The sequence below is a fragment of the Ciona robusta genome, chromosome 8 (assembly GCF_009617815.1).
Source record: "Ciona robusta chromosome 8, ASM961781v2".
Taxonomy (NCBI): Eukaryota; Metazoa; Chordata; class Ascidiacea; order Phlebobranchia; family Cionidae; genus Ciona; species Ciona robusta.
Genome location: NC_143242.1, coordinates 6,077,019 through 6,093,705, shown reverse-complemented (window position 1 = coordinate 6,093,705; position 16,687 = coordinate 6,077,019). Strand labels below are relative to the sequence as shown.

Sequence of the window (16,687 nt, the reverse complement as noted above, 5' to 3'; positions counted from 1 at the left end):
CAATCTATGTTAAAACTGAAAATAAACCCAACTTTGTTTAATGACTTGTTGTTATATTTTATTATAAGTACGCTGCACATGTTAGTACGGGAAAATGATTGCAGGAAAAAGTGATGATGTCGTAACCTGAAACAAAAAAAATCAGAAACCCGAATTTAAATGTGCAACTAACATCAAAAACATCTTTCACAAGTCATCAGACAATATATAGAGACAGTAAAGTACAAAGTGAGATGATAATAAGACGGCATTATGAACATTGATTCACAGTATAATAAATTAATGCAGCGAGATTACACAGTTGCATTTGCTCAAAATAGGAATGACATTTTTTCACAATTTTACAACAGCCTACATAAAATATAGGAAAATATATCCAAGCGTATAATTACTACAGCAGCTGGGTAAACACAAAACTAATTGGAACAACAACAACTCATATTGGTAAATATTTGGTAAATGAACTTACAAACACACACACTGCTATATAGTGAGATTTAGTGTAAATATAATGATAAACATGATAATGTACCGTAATATCACAACAACAGTCATCAAGACCACCAGTGAGAATAGATTATTATAAAAAAAGCCATGAAAAACACGTTACACTTGAATTGGATAAAAAATCGTCTAGTTCAACAACTGCGCAAGGTAATAAAGTAGGAACTTAGAAAATTTTCCAATACTGCTCTATTTTTTCCAATGAAACACAGGGCTGGGAGGACCTTTTGCTTTTAACTGACCCCATGTGTTTAGGATCTTCTTTCTGGCATCTTCTGCTCCAATAGTGACAGCTTGACTTAAGTGCACAGCTCCACTTAGGGGATTTCCAATCGAAGTGCGGTGTGTTAGTTGTGGGCTGTGCGAGAATATTAAATACGTTACATCACACAATGTACTAGTAGGGAGCTTAAAAATTTTCATTTGTTTTAAAAAAGCCAATTTTAGTAAAGACTGTAGTTATGTGATTGAACCATACATACTACCCCACACAAGTATTAGTAAATGGCTTAAGATTTTTTGTTTAATTTATAAGATTTGCATGTTTTAGTTAAGGGTGTGCAATTAATTGCAGAATCAGTTAAAAAGCAGCAACGTTTTAGTCTTCTATTCCTATGTATTATTGTGTTCACTGCCATGTTCTGTGAGCATATAAAAAAGGATAAAAAAACTATAACCATTTTCTAAATAATCCGTTTTTTTATTCTTTACCAGAATTCCATCAAAACTTTATAATTTATTTTGTTTGTTCCCACAATACGTAACAAAACACAACAACAACATCTCCATAACCTTACAGACACTGTGGCCAATGAAATGTTTGAAAACTAGTCATGTTACCTTGTCACATTTACACTTTTCAAAACAATCTTTGAAAAAGTCGTGATTTCGAAGACTGGTCACGCTTCAGTGCTTCAACACTGTGTATATTGTGATGTAACAAAGAAGTGATTACGACATGCAGAGATAAGAGACATTGTTAATTAAGGTAATTCAAACAATAATTTATAACTCGCAGTGCAGTGAATATAATATTCTGAAAAACTTTTATGAAATAAAATCTGTGAATAACATTTAACAAAAATTCCAATTTAATTTTATGAAGCATTTAAATAGGTGGTTCTCAAACTAAGGAAATTGTTGTAAGGTTAGAGGTAAAAATATTAAGCAGAATGTTTATTTTTTATGTATTTGTAGATTTATTACTTTTATTAAAAAATTGGCATTTTAGTCACTTACCAAAATCACATTCTTACAATTTTGGGCATTATTAAAACATATTAAAATGAAAACCACTTAATTAAATGCTTTTTTGGCTGAAAAATCTGGATATAAAAAATTTTGTTTACCTTCAAATTCAAAAAGTTTTTTTTTTATAAAAATAGAATAAAAAGGTTTTTAATTCGACACAAAGTGAAGCATGAAAATGGGAATTAAACACCTTTACGTGAAACCCTGTGAAGTGACACTCACACATGCCACGCATGCAGTGAACACACAACAAGATTACCTCGTATCTGATGTTACGCTTCCTCTTTCCAACTTCTGTTCAACCTCACTGATAAGTGAAGAAACAACACCCTGAATTTTGAAAAAGAAATTATAGGAATGGCAAAAAACAAAAACGTAAAGAACATGCTCAATTGGAGAAGTTTGAAAAACTCAAGGTATTACATTATTTCTACAATAGTAACTTATTTCCATTGCGTTATACAAAAAATGCGAAAAAAAACATAAAAACGTAACATACTTAATTCTAAAAGCACAAGTGTTAACTTACAGTTCGATCCTTATGCAAAGCCTCCATGTCTGTGAGCAAACACTTCAACCCAGGTAAGAAGGATCCTTGTAATAAGTTGCTTGCAATGACTGGTGTATCAGGCTAAGGTGAAACACTTTCTAAAAATGCAGAAAAAACAGACACAGAAAAAAAACTTTTTTAACACTTTGATAAAAATTAGTATATTTTTAGAAAGCAAACATTAAAATTTCAATTTTAAATAAAAACATGGGAAAAAAAGTAAAATTCAAATAAAGGATACAGCAGCATGAGAGAGTGGTGTATGCTTCAAGCAGTAAGGTAGCAATCTCTGATCTTTTACTTGAGTCAGTGTGTTGGTTGTTACTCGCTGCTATTGCTACTAGATGAGGAAGTATGACTGAAAAGAAAAGTTTGCTTTTAATTATCAGGTAAAATTGGGGCAAAATGTATTTTTCTCACATTCGTCCCGAAATTTGGGATGAGCGGTGGCTGCGACTTTTGTAGAAGATGAAACAATCAACATCCGGACTTTATGCATCCCTAGAAGAGTTCCATCCATGGATGCGAGGTCGGACTCCACGTTGGCGGACACAAGCTCCGTCATCTGAACAATCACTCTCTCAATAAGTTCGAGAGGAGCGGATGGTAGCTCGACAATAGATGAGAAAGCATGAATGGTGGCGATGCGAACATTACTGGATGTTGGAATGGAAAGAGTTCGATTAAATAGGCACAGATAGGTTTGGGAATGTGTATGATACCTACCAAAAGTATTTAGAACATAATTCATATAAGCTCAGAAATACCGTTGTTTTATAACTGTTCTAAAACTAGTTCCTAACAAACTAAAACAGATGTAATTTAACAAAAAAATAAGTAATAACAGTTTTTCATTATTATCGTTTATTTTTATGTGTTTTTTTAAATGGATCATACAGTTAAATGAATGGTTTAACACAATATAATAAAATAAAATAATAATTGAAAAGTTTTTAAACTCATAGTGTATATGTCAAATGAAGTCAAATGAATTCTTTAAGCTCCTTCTCAGTTGCCATTTCATTATCATGAATCACTCGAGAGTGTAATACTATTATATGGAAAATTACCAATAGCAAAACAGATTAAGTGTTTGCTGTTTGACAAGCTTATATCTATATCCACATACTAAAAATGCTTAAAAACAAGATATAGTAGGGTGGGGGAAGATGGGAAATCTTTTCATTCTATCTTCCTCGTCTCATTTGGTAGTAAACAAAGAACATTTAAAGAATTATGAAACTCTATCCTGACGACTTCGATAAACCATTGTTAAATGTTTAAGAGTATAATTGGATAATATGTGCTAAAGGTGCCCCATCATCCCCTACCCTACTATACAGTGTATGGTAAAATACAAAAATGATTCTTAACCAATATGGTGATAAAAATAGCAATATAACATCGTTACTACGCAACCCATGTCTCATACATATTACTTACACATCAGTGTCGGTGGAAAGGGTAATAAGCGCTGGCACAACTCTAGTTGATAACACCCTAGTTTCAATCTCTGATGACGTCATCACAGCGATTAGCGACGCGGCACTTTCTCTCACTTCTGCTGATTCATGCATTACACTTGACCATAGAACTTGCATTATGACATCATGATTGGCCGGCATCGACCTAAAATATGACAATTTTTAATTTTTTAAACAGAAATAAATAATGCCTGACATTTATGAAGTAATGGAACAAACATAGTAACCAAAACAAAACTTCCTTTACAGGCATTCAAATCTAAAAGGTGCATGTCACATCCTTGGTGAATCACACAGCAGTGCAAATAGTAGGGAGCACGCTTGTCTACTTTTGATGAGATGACCCTAGTCTCACCGTGCACGGGAGCGCATGATACGTAGTATCATGATTCATATGATGATAAATTATAAGACAATTTTAGAAGCAACTGCGTCATACATAGTAGAGTTTAGAAGAGTTTTACAGGGTCATATTAATTTAAGATTGCATATAGGAAAGCATTGATTCCTTTCCAGCAGTTGCCATGGCTGGAAACACCCATGGTGCAAATATAATTGAGTACAGATATTAAGGTAGCAGTTTCTAGTGTATGTTCATATATATACATGCTTGAAAACCTGACATGATTAGTAGTTTTTTAATTTCTTTTATGATAGTGAAATGTATGGAAAAGATATATAACGGTTATTAAAGGTAACAAATTAATGAAAAAACAAGTTTGCAGTATAGATTAATAAACAAAGATATTGTTTTCAATCAGAACTGTTCACGCTAGACAATAACTGTATTTTCTGACAGGTACTACATACAGGTATCATAAAATGATTAGCATAGTTAAATTTCTGATAGCTGCGAGTGTTGTGTTAAACACTGTAGTCGCACAAAGTTCATTTTGCCCAACAAGGTGCTCATGCGTTGATGTATTGGTCAACTGTACAAAGACAAACCAAACGATTATTCCACACAAAGTACCAACAGAAACCGAACGTTTAGTCTTGAGTGGAAATTTGTAAGTAAATTTATAACAAATACCTTGTTATTTTTATAGAGTGTGAAAATATCAGTAATGTGAAAATTATCAGCAATATTACTATTATCAGTTATTACACAGCTTAACTTTAATTGTTGTGAGGTCATTTTGTTTTGAGAATATGAAACTATTATACATCTTACTGATAAGTCCTTTTTAAAAATTACAAATGTGGATTTTTTGCTATCCATTTTAAATTTTAGAATTACATTAATTTATTTATACAATTATTCTGGACTTATAGTCATATATATAGATATCAACTACTTTTGCAATATCAAACATACTTGTTTGAAGTTGTTTCAATATAAGATATTATTCATTGCAGACTGACTGGACTTTTTTTCTCTGAAGACAGATTAGTTCGGTATTATTTAAAACTCGTTGTCCATACTTCACACAACACATTCATGAACGTGAAATATGTTGATATTTCCAACAATGCAATCACCACATTATCAACAACAGAGCTTTTCATTTTCACTACAGCACTGGAGGAGTTAAAACTTGACAGCAATGAGATTTCAACTTTTGTTGAGCACGGCAATGGGGTTTTTCAAAGTTTGACAAATTTGAGGGTACTGTCCATGAGAAATAACAAGCTGCATTTCAGTTTGGAAGAAAACGATTTTCTCGGCTTGGGAAACTTGACCAATCTGGATCTTACGAATAACTTGATACCAGGTGTCACAAATGAAGCGTTTCAATTTTGCTACAATCTGGAAGAACTACGACTTGGTTCAAATAGAATTAAGTTTTTAGAGCCTGGATGTTTTAAAGGTCTAGCAAACTTGAAAGTATTGGACTTGTCGCACAATTTGCTTGTGAACAAAGAGAGTTTGCTTTTTTCAAGCCCCAACCTGCTTGGAACTTTACTTTTGAACAACAATTTACTGCAAGTTGTACCGAGAATAAATGCAGGGAACCTCACAAAACTTGATTTGTCAAAGAACCAGATTAAGAATTTGGATAAAAATGCTTTGATGGGGATGACAAAGTTACAGCTGCTGAATCTGACATTTAACCTGGTTTTGCTCCCACCTGCTCCCGATGTTGAGAGCAATTTGATCCTGGATGCGAGTAGGAACCTCTGGAATTGCTCCTGCGCATCCTGGAAGGGGGTGGAGGTGAATAATCAGAGCATGGGATGTACAGATGAGGATAGGGTGGCTGTGGCTCAGATGCAGAGCACGGGATCGTCAGTGTGCGTTGTGTGTTCCGGAGGACAAGTGAAAAAGATGGAAGAGCTGAGAGCTGTATGTGGATGTGATGATGAGAAGCATCATTTTAAGATTTTAATTCTGATAGGAGGAATAGCAGGTGTGGTGGTTACAATTATGATTGCTGCGGCTGTTTATAAAGCCAAGAAAGTTCGGCTTTTCAATTTAAATAAAGAAAGGAAAAAAAATGCACCGGAACCAGAAGTAAGAGGACCTCTATCATTTGCTGAACGCAGGAGACGGACATTCAGACAAATACGACAAGCTTTCGAGGACAGAGTTGGATCGAGAAGAGGTAGTGATATTGAGTGTATAAGCCACCATCCTTATTATAGCATATCATTGAATGGGTATGCAATGAACACACAAGGTTACACACGTCCTGATCCTATCTATAGTGTGATACCAGACCCGTATTCAAGCGCAAGTGACGTACAAGCTTATGTAAATAATGGACCACGCGAAAGTCAAAGCACAACCACAAGCACTGTCTCCATGGAAAGCAGCAGCAGCCAGATGGGGGGTGAATTTCAAACAGGCACAGAAACTGGTGAATATTGTTTCCCATCAGGACAGGTTGTCCCTGGGCCATTGGATGTTGCTAAAGTGATTCCAAAAACAGGATTTGCAAGATCAGAACTTCCGCTTATGCCTCCAAAACATTTAAAACCTACCCATAAAAGGGAACCATCAAACGCATATGAAATTCCCATTAGGTCAAAATCCCCCATGGACAATTATATTGACTTGAATAGGTGACAGCATATGGGGCTTTTGTGTATGAAGTATTTATTACAAAATCTGGGATATGTTTAAAATGCAGTTAAACCCACAGGTGTTAAACATTAGGAACTTTATTTATTACTGTGTTAAATGCAATATACTTTGGCTCTGCTAGTTTGTATAGAAATCTAGCATTAAAGCAAAAGCTGTTTTAGGTGTAAAACTGGGGTGCTCAAGTGTATGATATTACCATTGTCACCTCTGTTACAAAAGTTGGGGTGACATGACACCCCAGGCCCCCATAACATAATTCTTATAAATATGCGATATGTACACGTATCGAAAAAAACATTGTTTTTAATAAAATTCACAAATTTTCTTGTACTAGACTTTAACTATAGGATCAGTTATTAAAAATAGTAATTTCCTTTTTGCAAAAGCAAAATAATATTACTAAAACTTAAAAGTTTTAAATAATACCTCACATATAAGTTGTTATTAGAGGTTTTGTATGAGTGACTTACCTTAGCAGAGTAAGTGCTACTTGCATGCCACATAACGATAGTTTGGCTTGTGATAAACTTATTGTGGAATTGAGAAGAAACTCATTCAATTCTTCTTTGGCATCAGACTGCAAAGTTTAATATATTATTTTATTACTATATAATACTGAAGAATAAGATAATATTACATAATTTTAATCACGTTTTTAACAATTGAAAAGCTATTTTAGAGTAGTGAGGACACGGTTATATAAATCTGTAAATGTTCTTTGTTTGCTATCAACAGCAAACTGTGGGCAAAATTGCTCACTAATGCTATAAATTGTAAAATACTACACACTTTTTTAAACTGATAAACAGTTACAACACTACATACCAGTATAACACCTGCAGCATAAGCAGGCAGTAAAGCTGTGTTTAATGTAGTTATATCTTCTTCCATTGCTTTCTGGAACTTTGGCTTTACCTGTTAAAACAAGTACAACATAATGTGCCTAAAACATAAATTTTAAAACACTGCTTTTTTTGGTAAATGGTTTTCAGTCTTGTTTTCACAAATTTATTAAATAAAATTTAAACCTTAGTGCTAATGTTAGATGACTTTAACAAAGTACCATATTATTTTCTCTACGTAACAGTTTTGAAATAAAAATAAACCAAGCCACAAACTTATGTGTTCAGTGTTCTAAACTTCAAAGTATATCATTAAAAGAAGCAAATATATCTTATGTACCTTATATATTTAATATTTGTTCTTCATTTTTAAAAAATAAAAAAAATTTAAAAATAATAAATTTAAATAAAATAAAAATATTTTTCATAACAATTAAATAAAACTTATGAAAAAAAAAATACATTTATTTATTTAATTTTGGTTTAAGTTTTAGCAACTTACCACATTGTTGGTAAAGTTGGATCCAAACAATGAACAAAAAGTTTGAGTAAGATGGGTCAACGAACACACAATCTCCATGTTCACTGTTGCCGTCATTTGTAGGATTTTTAACAAGCGTGGACAACTATAAAATAAAAAATAAACATAACAATTTAGTAATTTATTATTAAATTTCTATATTTAAGTTGCTTGGCGTTTCTATATTTAAATTGTTTGGCGCAAAAACTAACAACACCAGAATTTCAAGAAAAAAAGGAAATAAAGACATTATTAAAACTTAAAAATAATTATTTATACCACCAAACATATACAGAAAATTCCCAAAAAATAACGAAAAACTCACAATTGATTAATGATCCACGTTATAACATCATTCCCACCTCCATATGTGGTTTGTTGATCAAATGAAGAAATCAGAGTGTTAAGTTTATCGCCAATAATCATGGATGGTTCAACTAGATGTTGTGTAAAACTTGGTATTCGGGAATCTAAGTAGAATGAAATGTTTTACGAAGTGATAGTGAATATGTATATGTCCCGTGCCTTAGCGTAGTTGTTAGCATGCCTGTCTGTAAAAATTTGGGTGAAATGTTGGGTTTTTTTTATAGACTTTTTTATGCCCCAAAAAATTAGGAAAAAAATGGAAATTAGTTCAATTAATGGTGTACTTACGACAACGAGAGCAGCTCATACCTTGTACTTCACTTAATTGAACATCTTTTACATCCTGTTGTTGCAGTAAAGTGGCAGCAAATAAAAAAGATATTGAGAGAACAAGAGGTGTCACTTCACGATGACAGTCTGACGGTGGCGACTTAAAAGAGAAAAAAAATTTAAATATTTTATTACAAAAGTTTGTACTAATTATACTAAAATGTAACATACTGAACGAATAAATTAATGGAACTTTTTTATCCTCGAGTGGCAGGGAAACAGGAGTTGTTAAAACACAGATGCTCTGTCATACACCTCACACCCTCTTACAAATCAATACATTATTTGTGGATTTCTTTTAATGTTTGGCTTTATTTGTACAACCCATAATAGACCGCTGCGTTGGAGGAGACTCTTTAATTAGTCTGTTAACTAAGTTCATTAAATCCAATCTATTTTAACCAGTCACCCTAAACCTTTTTATAAGCCTCAACTAATTTCTGGACTAAGCAGACACAGTGGACTTGTACTAAACACAGAAACGGGGTTGCAGCAATTTTCCTACAATGGCATTATCTGTATCAGCAAATGTCACATTTAAACGGAAACTTTAATACCTGGTTTGAAACACAAGCTTCTAGGTCATCCAGTAATGTAGTACATAGTTGTGTATGTAGTGTTCCTCTATGGATGGCTAGCATAGCATATGAAGGTAGATATGTAGAATACGTGGCATCAACCACATCAGGTTCTTTATCGTTAAGAAACTTGTGAAGCATTTGGAAGGACTGAGGAAATTGAGGGGAATATTAAAGCTGTTGGTACCATATAACTATTTCATTGATTGTAATTTATACAGAAAATAGAGTAATTTGTATAGAAACGTATACTGCCATTTGGGAATTATACAGAAATTCTAATAAACTTCTGAACTTTTGATCTTAAAAAACAAGCAAAGTCTCTTTAGTAAATCTTACTGCAAAGAATTAAAAAACTGCTTTTACCACTTCATTTAAATTTTATTAAAAGTAAGTAACTTAAACTCCTAGAACTGTAAAAAAACTTTTTTTAAAAGGAATAAATTTACAAATCACCTGTTTATGTTTATCTTCATCATCTAAGAAAGCATTGATAAGGGCAAGTGATCGGACGACGGAACATCGAACATCACATAAACGTTCCTCTTGTTGCATTTGTTGTAATATTGACATCAATAGTGACCCTCTCATCTCAGGCTGTCGGAATCAGAGAAAAAAAAAATTGAAATTGAAAAACAAAATTGTAGCGTTGGTAAATATGGGGGTCAGTTTTGGAGTGACATTGTTAAAATGCAGCTACACATACAGTTTTCAAACATTATAAACCTTATTGGTTAATATGGAAAATACAATATACTTTGGCATTTTGGTTCTGCATGTTTGTGCAGACACTGGCACCAGGGAAAAGGTTTATTTTAGGTTTAAACTAGGTTTAAAACACAACCAATCTAAAGATTTAGTTTAAACGAAGAAAGCATGTGATTGAGTATAAACAAAACACAGTAAAAGTAAAATTAAATAAAAAACACAACTGACTATACATATTATGTCTACCTAAAAATGACAAATGTGATAGATATAAATATAACAATAAATTTAAACATAAACACATAAAAAATAAATACCAAACAGAGAACACACCCTCAGAAATGGAGCTATAGCTCCACACGCTTCAGCTACAAGTTGTCGTCTCTCAGCAAATTTATGACCAATTTGCTCCCAGAACTGCGGAAGTAATTCTTCTTCCGATCTTTGTACACCCACGTGCTTTGCGTATGCCTTACATCCGTACAATATCATCTGCCTGGTGGGAAAAATACAATATATTTGATATCAAGAATATATATTTTTAGATATCCTCTTATGATAAATTGCTTTATCCTGGCGTGGCTTGGAAACAATAGTCATTATAATACGGGTGTTCTATTTTATACGTCTTGTGCGTGCCTAGGTTAGAAGCTGGCAAGCTAGCCACTGTACTACGGCAACAAGAGATACTACAGTCATGAGATCAATACATTAATCATGTCATGTGATACAAAAGCATGGCAAAATAACTTCCCTACTATAACATGGGACTGATCAATATTGTAGATCTGGATAATTAACATCAAGCAGCTGCATAGTTTATTACATGGTTGGTTCAAACATTACAGTCTATTCGATAAAGCATAAAACAAAATGTAAACAAATGTGAGTAATGTGTAATATATTACAAAGATAAGTGTACTTTGCTAATTAATGTATATATCAAATATACGTGCAATAAACTAAACGAATATTGTCAATAACTCTGTTTCGTTACTTTAGTTTACACCAATATTACTTAATTCCATGTGCTGTAGTTGCTATCCCACATTGATATTCAATTACTTTCAGTCAATGGAAAGTTGTCGTGTAAAAGGTTGTTTATATTAATTACTTTCAATCACGAGTCTTCCCTTGTGACTCTAGTTGTTCGTTAGTTTGGTTTATTAATAGTTGTACACTGCTTTATTAAACTTTAAAATAGGCTATCCCCATACAACTTTTAGGGTAATTGGACAAATTCAGCCTAAATCTCAGGTGATCAAGAACCTTACCCATACAGAATAAATCCTCAAACAATTTCTAGTATTAAACTAGTATGCTAAAACATATCACGGTACCTCCTAAAACTGGCTTGCTAACACATAATTTTTATGACATTTTAAAAGTGAGGGTAACATGCAACTCAAGTCACCCCTTACTGACCCTAATGTTTCTAGATACATGCTTAATGCAACTTTAACCAAAAAAAGTATTTTCCACCTCAATGCCAATAAACTTTAGTCAAAAAAGTATTATCTAGCTCAATGCAACTTTAGCCAAGAAAGTGAAATCTGCAACTTACCTCTGCGTGGGATCCGGTTTCTTTATCAAGTTGAAGAGAAGATGAAGAAGTTGGTTCCTCACTGAAGGATCGGAGTGTAAGGATGCTGCTCCAAGGAGGAGGGGTACGAGCTGATCCCGTTTAGCGAGAAGGACAGTCGGAACAATGTGCGGAAGACACCGTGACAGAAGATCAACCAATTCACTTGGAGTTCGACAAATGTTCATGACCTTGGGGGGAATATATTATAATCTACACAAGGTAAACAAGAGTGGTGAGAATATAGTCAGTGGTGCAGCCAAGGGGGTTCAGGTGGTCGCGACCACCCCTTAATAAATACAAATAAAAAAAAAGATTTTCAGAGCCCCCTTTTGACACCTGTGCCGACTACAGTCTACAGTTACAATTTTAAAGGCTAAAAATTTGAAAGCAAACGTTAAGAATTTTTAAAGATTTATATCTAAATAGCGATACTAAAATATTTAATAAAACCATCCTAACACCATGTGGGGAACAGTATCACTAACTTAATACATAAATTTTTGAGTTTTAAATACCTATGTTATTATTTACTATATCTCACCCCACCTCGTGTTTAAGCCAACTTTCTTCGATATTGGATTGTGTCTCAGAAACCAGGGCTTCCCAAAAAGTGATTGGCATCTGACTGTGGGAAGAAATATCAACATAAGGTCATTGGAACTTCCTCATGGAATATTTAAAATACACAACTTAAATATTGATAAATAGAAACCCTCACGAACAAAGGACTATCAAGAAATACCGAATTCTCCGACAATCTCAGAAAATAGCAAATATTTAGACAAGGTCAAACTTTAACTAAATGGGTGTGTTGTTAGGGGTCCCTAGAGTGACATTTTACTATTGACATCTTATGTTTTATTACTCCTTTTAAGCCAGGGTTTACCATGGTTATAGGACAATGTGTGATGTGTCTATACAAACAGAGCCAAATGATTTTTCTTTTACAGCGTTAATCAATGAGGCTTATATCTTTATGGTTTCCTATGTTTGAGGACTATGGGAAAACTATAACTTAATTTTAACAATGTCAGGCTAGATTTTGTTAAAAATTAAAAAATATGACAGGTATTTCTAACTATTGAGTTCTTATTCTACTTAATTAAATTGAAATTAATAACAGTACAAACCTAGGGACTGTGTGACTTAAATCCATTGTGACAGAAGCATCATACTGTGAGTTCTGATTGTAATTCATTTGTTCATGGTTATTATTAGTTAATGTATGTTGTTCCTCAGTGGTAGGTATAGAACTGACCAACGGGTTTACAATATCAACTGTAACAGGGATTACTTTTTGCTTTGTTTCAATTTCTTCCACAGCTTTCACACATTCCCTGAAACAAAGATTAAAATTTGAACCATGCGAACTTCCTTATATTTATTGTTTATTACATAAATGATACTATTTACTTAATGAGTGAATTACATTTGGGTTTATTGCCCTATTGACCATGCACCTATTTTACAGATTCTGACCTTACAAAATGGTATGCCAAATACCAATATACATTTTATAAACATGAGGGGCATTGGTATAAAAAAACTATAAGCCATACTGTTTCACTTTCTCAATCTCCGCCAATAGATGTGTGTTTTCTTCTTGGAGTCTGAGTAGATCGCTTTGAAGAGATTCCATAATACGAGTATTCTCTTCGTTCTTCTCTAAAGATATCTAAAAAAAAAAAAAAATTTTTTTTAGACTTTTTTATTACTTTTTCGACTTCAAAATCAATTACATACAATATAGGCTATATACTATTTTTGCTTTTTTACACCATATATAATTTCTTTTAACTATATATTTATTATGTTTTTTGGTGTCATTTTTATCAAATTGTTATTTAATATTTTTGAATATGTGTATTCCAATATTTTACCTCCTCAGTAAAATCTTCATCCAAAATTTCCTCTGTCATTGTGTAAACATCACATGATATGCATTTAGGTATAACATGGTTGTCGTAATCTCTGTACAGATGAAGTAAGTCAGGTGGTTTGGACGTGTTAAGTCCAACGTCATGCCAGTCTTCAAAATCCTGAACAAAAATACATACCAACTTCTAAAATGGGGGTAATATCATATGTTTTATCACCCCAGTTTTACAACTTAAAAAAGCTTTTAACTTGCTGTTACGTGTCTTTGTATTTATACAAACAAAGAGCTTATAAATTCATAAAACAATGGCCAATAAAGATAAAAAATTAGTATAAATCAATTAGACAAGCTAGATGCAATTATTTGTTTATGTTTCACACACAACTAAGTTCCAGTTAATTAAGTTGTATATTAATAATATTGATTATTCAAAAAGGAAGCTGTTATATATGTACAGTCACAATGTAACACCACCAGCTATACATAACAAACAGTAAACCTCTGACCACTTGTGAGTCCAACAACTAAATATTTGCGAATTTGTCTACTATAACCCAAAATATTTCTGTAGAATTAGGACTATGAAGTTTATTTTTAGTATTAACACGGCCAATTTGTTTAAATAGGTTTCAATTAAAGTTTCTTCAAAGTGGTCTAATAGGTAAACTAAAATGGGAACAGAAATAGAGCAGCTTAAGTGGGATATAAAAAAGTCAATACCAATACACCATACTCGTACCCATAGGTGCCGAACCTGGGGTGACAGGATAAGCAGGCCTACCCTGAATTTTTCTGCATTGCATTAATCAGTAAACAATGGAACTAAATTTGTTCTATAGTAATGCACGTCTATCTATACCTGTCCCCTCTGCATTTAAAAAGTTAGTCACCTACCTGATCATCATTTTCATCTGCAAATGTGATGGAAGACAACCGGTATCCTTGGTTAAGTAGATATTCATTCACAAGGTGGTTGATTGCTCGTAATTCAAGCGGTTTAATCGTGTCCGTTGTATCAGATTTTCCCAATGTTTGAGTTCCTCCATTGGTTGGCTTCTCAACATTGTTATGTAAACATGCAGCTTCTTGCTCTGAATACAAAATCATTTATTTAAGGTAAATCTTAACATTAATTGCATGATAATAAATAGAACATCATAGCACAGTGATTGAAACACCATCACATTTTTAATGAAAAGGCATATACATAATGGTATGATTTCAGTAAAAAAATATGAGATAGGAACCATATCTCTGGATAGTAGGTAGACATGGCTTCGAATGATAAGGGGGACATAATTATTATTTTACCGAAAACTGAAGCCCTACCAAAATATGTTTTGCAATAAAATAAGCACCTGCTGTCTGTGTTAGATTTGCTCTCAATGATTTGATCGTATCTTTTGCTTTACGCAGCTCAAATTCTAAAACTAAAACAACAAATGATGGTGAATTGAGAGTAAACTTAAATGATAGAAGAAGTATGCCTACTTATCATTATAATAAAAGGTTTATAGGCCTACCATTTTACATGCAAAACTTAAATGAAGGATAACTTAGCAATAGCAATAATGGTTATAAATCATTATAGTAACACAATAAACGCTATGGAAACACTTCATAATAGAACATTACCACAAGTTAGTATACATTATTTATATATATTATATGAATCTTATTTATGAAAATAGCCTAGAATTACAGATAAACATGTACCCATAGTAGGCCCATAGGCGCCAAATTTGGGGTGGCAGAATAGGCAGGCCTATTTACTAATATACCTGCAACTTTTTCATCCACTATTTGAGCCCCATCATCCGAAAAACGAGCCAAATCCAGTGAATCAAACGTGCTACAACTTGCAGTTCTCTCTGTTAGTGTATTGGACAGGATTTATTTACATGTATGCTTAGACATAATAAACATGCTTAGACATAATAAACATGCTTAGACATAATAAACAAAGAAGTTATATTTTTAATGCCAATTGAAAAAAATGTTTAATTACAATTGAAATATTGTGTAATTTGTAATTCAAATGTATATGCTTACAGGCTTAGTAAAATGTATGCTTCTCAAAGAATACTATTCAACCAGTAAATAAATAAATACAGTTAGATATCATGCTACAGAGATAAATAGATGTTTGGTTGTCATTCCATGAACTCAAGTTGTTTCTCAAACTTGGACCAAACATAAAACATAAAAAAACTTACAGTAACATAGCGCACACTATAAAAGTAAAGAATCCTTCTGCAAACATTAAACTGGTGGAAAAATGTTAGAAGTTGGTAGTTAGGGGGCAGGGGTTAGTGGTTATAGTGGTTAGTGGTTGGTTGTTAACTTTAGCAGATAATGTAGCGGGAGGATTGTTTACTACAAAGAAAAATTTCATGATGAGCTATCAGGCACAAACTTAACAAAATAACAGAAAAAGAGCAACAGAAAGAAATTAACTCACGTAACAATCCACCTGAACCTGAAGAATCTTTTGTTGTTATCTGCTGCTCAAAGTTGCTGGGATTCGAAAAATAATTCCGTAATCTTGTCTGATCTTTTCCTTTCTCCTGAATCTCCGTGTAGAATTCCAAAGCAGTGAGAATCAAATTCCGCTTTAAAAGTGCTTGGGCAATATCATCGATTGATATTTCGTTGGCAGTTTCAACGTTATGTGTTTCTAAGCTTTCAGAAGAGTCGTCGAGAAACGGGTTCGACATCTTCTTAAAGACCTGCTCACTTTTTAACTGTTTTGAATTGTACTACAGAAACATTTGAGCCAATATAACGTTTTTATTATTTTAACTGTGTTTCTGTAAATAAGTTCGTAGCCAAGCCGAAATTAATAAACCCCTACACTGACTACAGTGACCTAGAATTGAATAATAAACTAAATATAAATAAGAAACATAAACATCCCAATTTTCTAGCTATACACCACGAAGTGTCAGTATTGAGTTAGGTGACAAACAAGAGAAATTGTCATAGTAAAAAGGCACGAAAAAATAAGACTGTCCATGTTTTCGTTCTCTTTTACCGTCAAAACACAGAATATTTACAAAGCG

The 16,687-nt window shown here is 33.0% G+C and overlaps 2 protein-coding genes across 4 annotated transcripts; one reads left to right on the top strand and one right to left on the bottom strand.

Annotated features, from left to right (window-relative positions):
- Positions 1-32: 32 nt before the first annotated feature.
- Positions 33-16,518, bottom strand: LOC149732779 (RAB11-binding protein RELCH-like). Of its 3 annotated transcripts, XM_089882337.1 has the most exons (24): positions 16,087-16,517; positions 15,407-15,496; positions 14,984-15,055; positions 14,520-14,716; positions 13,627-13,785; positions 13,306-13,421; positions 12,877-13,083; positions 12,293-12,371; positions 11,726-11,934; positions 10,495-10,657; positions 9,910-10,050; positions 9,433-9,603; positions 8,855-8,975; positions 8,505-8,649; positions 8,162-8,285; positions 7,643-7,732; positions 7,288-7,394; positions 3,749-3,934; positions 2,726-2,961; positions 2,547-2,663; positions 2,285-2,373; positions 2,015-2,085; positions 1,345-1,424; positions 33-862 (listed from the first exon to the last, which is right to left on the bottom strand). In XM_089882337.1, exons 1-23 carry the CDS (start codon positions 16,340-16,342, stop codon positions 1,364-1,366), a joined length of 3,207 nt encoding a protein of 1,068 aa, XP_089738463.1. In that variant the 5' UTR covers positions 16,343-16,517; the 3' UTR covers positions 33-862; positions 1,345-1,363. The 3 variants fall into 3 exon arrangements, with proteins under 3 accessions (XP_089738463.1, XP_089738462.1, XP_089738461.1); XM_089882336.1 differs by lacking the exon at positions 1,345-1,424 and having other exon boundaries at positions 16,099-16,518; XM_089882335.1 differs by lacking the exon at positions 1,345-1,424.
- On the top strand, positions 4,535-6,911 carry LOC149732780 (uncharacterized). The gene is made up of 2 exons (XM_089882370.1): positions 4,535-4,799; positions 5,149-6,911. Exons 1-2 carry the CDS (start codon positions 4,612-4,614, stop codon positions 6,797-6,799), a joined length of 1,839 nt encoding a protein of 612 aa, XP_089738496.1. The 5' UTR covers positions 4,535-4,611; the 3' UTR covers positions 6,800-6,911.
- Positions 16,519-16,687: the final 169 nt, after the last annotated feature.